This window comes from Octopus bimaculoides, chromosome 29, assembly GCF_001194135.2.
Source record: "Octopus bimaculoides isolate UCB-OBI-ISO-001 chromosome 29, ASM119413v2, whole genome shotgun sequence".
NCBI classification, from domain to species: Eukaryota; Metazoa; Mollusca; class Cephalopoda; order Octopoda; family Octopodidae; genus Octopus; species Octopus bimaculoides.
In genome coordinates, this window is record NC_069009.1 from 9,279,803 (window position 1) to 9,289,726 (window position 9,924).

General features: G+C 40.4%; 1 protein-coding gene across 1 annotated transcript in view; it reads left to right on the forward strand.

Annotated features, from left to right (window-relative positions):
* Positions 1-9,446, forward strand: part of LOC106878278 (uncharacterized) — a 194,885-nt gene extending 185,439 nt beyond the window's left edge. The window contains exons 27-30 of the mRNA XM_052977847.1: positions 183-264; positions 4,542-4,648; positions 5,262-5,393; positions 9,237-9,446. Coding sequence (XP_052833807.1) covers positions 183-264; positions 4,542-4,648; positions 5,262-5,393; positions 9,237-9,329 — 414 coding nt within the window. The 3' untranslated portion in view covers positions 9,330-9,446. The remainder of the gene's footprint in view (positions 1-182; positions 265-4,541; positions 4,649-5,261; positions 5,394-9,236) is intronic.
* The last annotated feature ends 478 nt before the right edge of the window (positions 9,447-9,924 follow it).

Genomic DNA, 9,924 nt, shown 5'->3' on the forward strand with positions numbered 1-9,924 from the left:
TATATATATATATATATATATATATATATGCATGTATGTATTTATGTATGTATGTTTGTATGCATATATACATGTCTCCACAATGTGTTGAAGTTTCTCATTGAGGTGGTCGCCACAGATGGATGGTTACCTAGATATAACTGTCTCTAACGTCCTACATTATATATTTTCATACTGCATAGAACATCACCACTGGCCAGTCAGAATCTATCCAATGTCTGCTCAACATGTTGGACTTTCTCAACATCAACAATTCTTGCTTTGGTGAGTTTACCATCCATTTTCCTCCTCCTCCTCCTCCTTCTCCATCTCCGCTTCACATTTTGTTCTTTGTTGTTGTTGTTTAACTCCAGGTCAGTCCTGAGTGAGTTGAGCCATGATCACAGACAGCACTGGTTTAACCATTGAACAAAGTAAGCACAAGCTTAGGGTATCATAGGAAGGGGGCATCACAAGAAATGGTAAATAGTTTACAGTACAAAAAAAATTGCTTTAAACTTGCTAAAATAATATTCAAAGTATAGGGGGGTCCAAAAGTCTTGTTACCCCCTACCACCACTAAAAAGTACTAAAAACAATAGAGGAACAATATAACAATATCAAACACATGTATTGGTTTTAGTACATTCACTTTCATTGATACTGATATTGTCATACATCGAGAATGTCTGCATGAACACCATCATTTTCGTGACATAAAACGATATGGCACCATGTCCTATGTGATATTTTACAAAACTGTTGCTGTTCATGCAGACAGTCTCAATGTGACTAAAACCAGTACATGTGTTTGGTACTGTTATGTTGTTCCTCTATTGTTCTTATTACTTTTCAGTAGGGGGTGACAAGACTTTTGGACCACTTCATAGTTTATATGGACAGAAGTATAATTTCAAAGTGTCCATGGTGTCATAGTGAGGATCTGATCAAAGACTTTGCAATTAAAAAAATTAGAAAACTTTTGAAATATAAATAAAATGGAAGTATGCAAAAATTAACATTATTTTCCATCTTATTGTTAATTTTGCTTCATTAAGTATTTTGGGCAGTGGTTCTCAATCAGGGCCCACATGGATATTTTTGGGGGTAGAGAGGGGTCTATGCAAACAAAATAGTAAATTGGGAACCCATAGAAGTACATTAAGGGTCTACGAGAAAAATTTTGCTTTAGATGGATTTATTGCAAGAAACAGCTTGTTTTCTTTTTTTTTTAATGTCTTATGCAGTTCAAACTACACGAGTTCATGTATGATGAACAAAATAGGAATTTTGAAAGAAGCATCTATAAATCTGGTTTTTAAACATCGAATGGCTACGAGGGGTCCGCCAATGAAATGGGGTCTATAGATAAAAAATGATTGAGAACCACTGGTTTAGAGCCTCTATGGGTCTTAATCTGGCCCTGATTGTGGACATTCCAGTTGTGACGACCCCTATTTTTGTATGTACTGTTGACACTTTACAAGGCTCAAGTGAGGACCAACAATAGAGTCCTGAACTTTTGGATGAGATTCAGGACTCCAGTCATCTCTGTTTTTTCTACCATTACTCTATAATGGCCTCCATTCCTTGAGCTGACTGGTCCTCATACCTCCTCCTCTTGACCAAATTGCATGTAGTGAGATTGAACTTAGAACCATGACTGTGAAGCAAGCTTCTTAACTACACAGCTATATGGTACATTACTTTGTAAGGAGGCTAGGACTGCAACTATTTCATACCAGTAGATATAATCTTGGATTATCTCTCTGATTTTATACCAAGAAAGACCAATTGTTTTTGCTTTATCCTCCACATATCCTTTCCAGGTCTTCTTAGGTCGTCCAACTCTCCCCTTTCCTTCAGGTTGCCAGTCTAACACTTGTCTTGCAAAGCTGCTTGGAGGTTTCCTTAGAGTGTGACCAATCCAGCCCCATGGAAGTTTGGTTCATTCTATCCCACGGACTTCAGTTTGAAATTTTGTTTGACCACCAGATCTTTAGGATATAGTGCAGACATTTGACAAAGGTCTGCAGCTTATACTTTATGGCATTAGAAGACATAAAATAGAGTTTTAATACTGTCATATTGATTATAAATGTATTATCTAATTAGTTAGTTCGTCAGTCCACATTACTCTGTGAGGAGCATAGGTCCATGGCCATTTCATACCAGTGAACTCGATCTTGGATTACCTCCTTGATTACAGACCAAGACAGACTGATTTCTTTCACTTCATTCTCCAAGCATCCTTTCCAAGTCTTCTTAGATCACCCAACTTTCCTCTTTCCTTCAGATTGCCAGTTTAACACTTGTCTTGCAATGCTACTTGGAGGTCTCCTTAGAAGGTGACTGACCCAGCCCTATTTCCTTTTCAGAATTTCTTGATTGATAGGAGTTTGGTTCATACTATCTCACAGACTTCTGTTTGAAATTTTGTCCAACCACCAGAACTTGAGAATCTAGTGCAGACATTTGGCACAAAAGTAGTCCAGAAAAATGACAATGTGTGACCCATCATCATACTTACTTAAGCCCTTTACTCCTTATAGTGCTTAGGCCATAAATGACTTTAATTTTCCACTGTTCTTGACTCTGGGTAGTCATTTCTGCTTCTTTCCAGTTGGATCCTTGAATTTTCTTGCAGCTTACTTTTGAATTTTGCTGCACCACATCATATGTTTCCCTGAAGAAGGACCTTTCTCTCCTCAGTTTTGATGGTTTTGAATTACCATTGATGCTTCTGTAGCTTTGCATATTTCTAGGTAGGGGTGTTGACCCTATGCAAACCCATTTCTACCTCTGGGAAGAGGTGGTGCATATCATTCTGGCCTCTCTCCTTTGAAGTGTTCAGCATGGGAGACCCTACCAGGGACTTGTGCTCAAATGGCATAATTCTCAGATTATTGAGGCATATAGCCACCAGGCCACAGGCTATCAGTCCGTCATGGGGCTACTCATTTACAGCTGAGTAGACTGGAGCAACATGAAATAAAGTGATTTACTCAAGAACACAAAGCATCGCCTGGCCCAGGAATTGAAACCACAATCTTATGATCATGAGTTGAGGGAACCCGTGGAAGAGGTAGGCCCTGGAAGACCTGGGCTGAGGTGGTGAGGCAAGACCTTCGTACATTGGGCCTCACCGAGGCGATGACTACTGACCGAGACCTTTGGAAATGTGCTGTGCGTGAGAAGACCCGGCAAGCCAAGTAAGATCGTTGCCAGTGCCCCTGGACTGGCTCTTGTGCAGGTGGCACATGAGATGCACCATTTTGAGCGTGGCCGTTGCCAGTACCGCCTGACTGGCTCCCGTAGGATTTTCGAGTGAGATCGTTGCCAGTGCCCCTGGACTGGCTTGTGCGGGTGGCACATAAAAGACACCATTTCGAGCGTGGCCGTTTTCGTGCGGGTGACACGTAAAAGCACCCACTACACTCTCTGAGTGGTTGGCATTAGGAAGGACATCCAGCTGTAGAAACTCTGCTAAATCAGATTGGAGCCTGATGTAGCCATCCGGTTGCACCAGTCCTCAGTCAAATCGTCCAACCCATGCTAGCATGGAAAGCGGACGTTAAACGATGATGATGATGATGATGATGATGATGATGAGTCCAACACCTGTTTTTAAAGCCATAATGTGACATTGGAGGTTTAGTTGTTTCTATGGTTTGTAGTAGCAGAGCCCAAGCCAACCCTGGGGCATCAGACCTATTGTAATTAATAAATTAGTGAAACACACATCAAGAAGGGATTCACAGAGGTATAGTTCCAGATATATCATAGTCCTGCTGTGTGGCACCTTGGGCAAGTGTCTTCTACTAAGCCTCGGGTTCACCAAAGCCTTGTGAGTGGATTTGGTTGATGGAAACTGAAAGAAGCCCATCATGTGTGTATGTGTGTGTAGATGCAGGCATGGCTGTGTGGTAAGAAGTTTGCTTCCCAACCACATGGTTCCATGTTCAGTCCCACATGGTGGGACTCTGGGCAAGTGTCTTCTACTATAGCATTGGGACAACCAAAACTTTGTGAGTGGATTTGATAGATGGAAACTGAAAGAAGCTCATCTATCTTTTATCTTTTATTTGTTTCAGTCATCAGATTCTGGCCATGCTGGAGCACTACCCCGAAGAACTTTTAGTTGACTAAATCAACCCCAGTACTTTTTTTATTTTTCAAGCCTGGTACTTATTCTATTGATCTCTTTTGATGAACTGCTAAGTTACAGGGACATGAACACACCAATACCAGTTGTCAAGCAGTGGTAGGAGACAAAGATACACACACACGAAGGGCTTCTTTCAATTTCCATCAACCAAATTCACTCACAAGGCTTTGGTTGGATCAAGGCTATAGTAGAAGATACTTGCTCAAGGTGTTACACATGAGGTTGAGAAGCAGGTTTCTTACCACATAGCCGTACCTACACCTTTGATCTTAAGTCTGCTGGTTCAGCACTAACCTAGGGCTAAACAACAGCAACAAAAACAATATTTTCTGTCCACAATCTTTCCCAATCCCCGATAATTCTTTGTGTTTTATTTTCCTTTCTCTTCCCCTAGAACACCAGATTATGTCTCAACCTTGGAACAATGTCTTACTGGATTTCCTTTTTAGGGCCCACAACCTGGCTGATTTCTCTGACTCCTTACTTTCACTGATCATTAAGGTAAGTCTGTCTGTGCTCTGGGGTTACCATTTCTATCATACTGATAATTTATCTACCTCTACTGTAGACTGGCCCCTAAAACAAGAGAGCCCTTACACTGAAGAAATAGCAACCAGGACCTCTCTCAAATAATACCCTAACATCTTTGATCATAGTCCTACAGGATCTGGACTGACCTGAGGTTAAACACCATCACTAGTACTTTTTATGTAGCTCAATCACCAGTGTTTTTTATGTGGTACTATCTCCAGTGTTTTTTATGTGGTACTATCTCCAGTGCTTTTTATGTGGTACTATCTCCAGTGCTTTTTATGTGCTACCATCACCTGTGATTTTTACATGGCACCATCACTAGTTCTTTTTACATGGCACTAGCACCAATATATCTTATATACACCATCACCAGTGCTTTTTATGTGGCACCAGCTTTAGTACTTTATACGTGACACCATCTTTAGTGCTTTTTATGTGACACCATCACCAGTGCATTTTATGTGGCACCAATACCAGTGCTTTTTTGTAGCATCATCACCAGTGTTTTTTTAATGTGGCATCAGTGATTTTTTTCAAGGCACCTAGTTTTATTGTTGCTATACATGTTTTTTCATGACAGTTCTTGGATCATGAAGACTGCATCGAGCTCATGAAGTACCACATAAACAATATGTTGAAGAATGCCCACATCATGTTGAAGTTTGGTCGAATCCCACCAGAGCGAGTTCTCATGCGGAGTTTGTTACACAAGGTAAAATGCATGTGTGTGTGTGAAAGAGAGAGAAAGGGGTGGGGAGAAGTGGGCATTGTTTTTTGCTTATTTTACGTTTTTCTTTTTTCTGTCTTTGGACTGCAGCCATGCTGGATCACTGCCTTGAAGGGTTTAGTCAAACAAATTGACCCTAGTATACGTTTTCTAAGTTTGGTACTTATTTTATTGGTCTCTTTTACTGAACTGCTAAGTTATGGAAATGTAAACAAACCAGCACTGGTTTTCAAGTGGCAGTGGGGAACAAACACAACACAAAGGCACACACATATGTAATGGCTCTCCTCACAGAATCTGTCAAGCAAATTCATTCACAAGACATTGGTGAGCCTGCAGCTATAGTAGAAAACACTTACCCAAGGTACCATGCAGTGGTACTGAACCCAGAACCATGTTGTTTCACAACCACACAGCCTTGTTTTTCTTATTTTTATTTTATTTTATTTTATTTCTTGGTCAGTGGTTGAGCTTGACTGCTTTTGACCTAGGGCTACCAAGACTATTAGGAGAAAAGGAGGAAATTATTTATGGTAAAGGGACCCTGGTCAGAATATTTAAAACAAAGTGGAACTTGTTAAAGCAGAGAAGTCAAACTTATTTGGGTTTTGTTGAGTAGATTAAAGCACAACTGGCTTTGAACAGGTTGAACACTGTCCCTATTCTCCTGACTTGGCCCCATCTAATTATCATCTGCTCCCCATCATAAAAAAACACTTGGCTGGGAATCGGTATCACAGTGATGAGGTTTGTCATATCTGCTGTTGATGATATTTTTGAGCAACAGGATGAAAGCTTCTTTGTCAATGGGATCCAAACACTGCAGCACTGATGGAAGGAATGTGTGGTCCACAAGGGGGACTGTGTTGATAAATAAACCTCATTTGGTCACATTCTGCTGAGACAGTTACAAAAGGCTGTCAAGACCAAATGAACAAGAAAACTGACAAAAGGGCTCTTGTTTCATCAAGACAAGGCTGCAGTACACAAGTCCTTGGTTTCTATAGAAAACCATAAGACCAAACAATCATCTGTGTACACCATCCATTTGGTGTACACAGCCTTGCAGGAGTTTTTGTAGCTTAGGATGTGAATTCGTCAGAACCTTGAACCAAAATCCCTGAACTGGTTCCGGGCCAGCTGCCTTCCAATTTCTCATCTTACCAACTCTGGCTTCAACATCTTCCACCATAATGACAATATCCTCCCATATCCCCATGTCTTTGAATTCTTCTTCCATTTCATGGAGCCAGGGTACCCTGTTGTTGTGTTTGACAACCTCTGACCAGATCTTGCTCCAAAACGAAGTTGCTTCTTTGGGATCAGGTGACCCTGATTCTTCCTTATCTCATCCACCCAGAGCAGCTTATTTGTTCTAAACGGATGATCTTGTTTAAACTATAGAAACCTTTCCTTGTATCTTTTGATCTTAACTGCACTCACTTTAATCTTTTGTTTTAATATATCTGATATAACTAGAGTGCCCTAATCCACCAGGTGGTATTTCTTATTCATGTAATTCTGATCTCTGTCATTGAGCCTTATATAACTATTCCTTACTCCCTAAATCTTACTTAAATCCTTCTGCCCTGTATTGATGCTTTTTTTTATTCTCCTTTCTCTGAAGGGTTCTTTGTTTCTTTGTACTTCTTTTTAGTGGGGATTCCTTTTATTTATTTATTAATTATTCATTTCTTTAACTTCTATTTATACATCCTTTGTTAATGGTGTAGTGTCTTCCTTTGATCAGTGTAAACCCCATCTGTTTTTGTGTGTTGTATCCCATCCTTTGATATTGTCCTCCATGTCTTGGGCCCTAGTAGCCAATAAAAGAAAGCATCATTATTATTATTATTATTATTATTATTATTATTATTATTATTATTATCATTATTGAGTGAGAGCAGTGCATGCCATCAAAGTGACACTGGGATACGAATATATGAAGCCCAATATATCCGCCATGACTACCCATCTGATAAGGGTACACCAGGCACATGCATCACAACCATATGTGATGCATTGTGATCGCATATCAAGATAAACAGCGCATGACCTTGCAGGTGGGGCCTAGTTAGAATTTTATTCAGATCGAGTAGCCCATCCCACTCAAAAGGTCCCTGAGTAAGGGTTGTTTAAGAATGTTGAACAAAACACCCATGTTTCCAGAGGTGAATTATCCAAACCCCAAAGAATTCCTCTCAACACATGGCTTCTGCTTGTGATCAGAGATGCACATATCGTCAGCCATCAAGAGACATGCTTAACTGGTTAAGGTCAAACAACTGACAAGCAAATCTGTGGTATTGAGCAGAATAGTTGCTATTACCATCATTTATAGCAAGACAAAGTGTGTGCATGATAACACTTCCAATCAGTTAATCACATGATAATCACTTCCAATCAGTTAAGATCAGAAGCCATGAGAACCAGCGCCTAGTATTGCATCAGGGCATTTATTTTCAGACAAATCTCAGACAGTGGGGTTCCTCGGTTATCCCTAGAGGCCTTCCTGTATCAGGAGGGTCACATCTCTATCATCCTCCCAGCCATTTTTTTTCTACTTTTGTATGCTATGCATAGGTCCCTTCTTTTTCAGTGTATACAATGTATACTTACTTTTTTTTTATCATTTCATTATTATATGTAAACCCCAACACCTTCATGTCTGTCCCTTTATTGTCTCCCCTCATCCTTCGCCCTGGTAGAAAATAAATCAAATCATCATCATCATCATTATTATTATCGTCACCACCATCATCATCCTCTTCTCTCAGTTTTGTTTCCATTTCTTGCCGAGTGTCTTTCCAACACCTAGGGCAAAGAAACTCACTGTGTACATTGGCAGGTCATTAAAATAAACACACCAGATTGTTCTTTCTTTTACTTTCTTTTATTTATTTGTTTCAGTCATTTGACTGTGGCCATGCTGGAGCACCGCCTTTAGTCGAGCAAATCGACCCCAGGACTTATTCTCTGTAAGCTTAGTACTTATTCTATCGGTCTCTTTTGCCACACCACTAAGTTACGAGGACATAAACACACCAGCATCGGTTGTCAAGCGATGTTGGGGGGACAAACACAAGACACACACACACACACACACACATATATACATACAACAGGCTTCTTTCAGTTTCCGTCTACCAAATCCACTCACAAGGCTTTGGTCAGCCCGAGGCTATAGTAGAAGACACTTGCCCAAGGTACCACACAGTGGGACTGAACCCGGAACCATGTGGTTGGTAAACAAGCTACTTACCACACAGCCACTCCTAAAGTCACATGATAGAAAAAATAGTGTGGAAGAAAAACAGAGAAAAAGGAAAGAAAAAATTATTATTATTATTATTATTACTATTATTGTCTTTGCACAGCTTCTAACGCTGGAGATGTGCTACGGTGCCAGCTGTTCACTACCAGTGAACTAAAGTAACACCTCTTATTTTTTGAGCACCTTCTCGAGTATTCGAGTGGTTCCAAGCAGTGCTGTCTTCTGTATTGTGCTCCACCCCTATTGCAGCCCCTATTTGCTCCACATACTTCTTGAGATTTTTACTCACTGTCCCCAGGGCTCCGACAATTATTGGCGCTACTGCTACCTTTTTCATCGACCACAACTGCTTAACTTCCCAAGCTAACCTGTCATATCTCTCGACTTTTCTTTCTTCCTTATCACATACCGTGTTGTCAGCTGGACATGCTATATCTATGATCCAGCATAGTTTGTTTGCTTTCTCAATTAACACTATGTCCGGCTTTGTTTTCTTTCTCAATTACGACTATGTCTGGCTTATTATTATTATTATTATTATTATTATTTTGCAGTTGACAAATGTTGCGATGACTTGTGATGTTGATGAGAGTTTAGTATTCAATGTCAAAGACATGATGGAAGACAGCTATGACAGTACACAGTGAAGGGTACAAGAGAAGTACAGGAGGAGTATGCATTAAATTCACATGATATGTACAAGGTCTGAGAAATAAGTATCTGGACTGTAGCCATGGTAACAAAGCTAAAGCATGCAGAGTAAAGCTGCATGGCACAGATTAACCCTGAACTCTGTTGGGTACTAAGTTTTAATCTTCTAGCTCACTTCTGCTGTTTACAGCAATGCTTGGAAGGAAGGTGTATAGCGTGTGATTGCCTCTTTGACCATGACAGAGAAAGTTGTCATGGCGATACCTGCTCAGAGGCCTACACAAAGTTGCAGAAAGTCTATGGAGAGGAGTGTATGAGCTGCACACAAGTGTATGAGTGGCTCAGACATTTCCGAGAGGACATGTGAAAATTTTGATATTGGAGAGACCCATATCCAGATGAACTGAGAAAAACATCACAGATATGTGTGCAGCTGTGACGGAAAATCGTCGAATCACCATTCGTGAGTTATCAGAGGATGTGCAGATTAGTGATGGTTCAGTTCAGTCCATCATCACTGGAGATTTGGGTAAGAGAGACGCGGCTGTCAAGTTTGTGCCAAAATTACTTTCAGCTGGCCAAAAAGACACT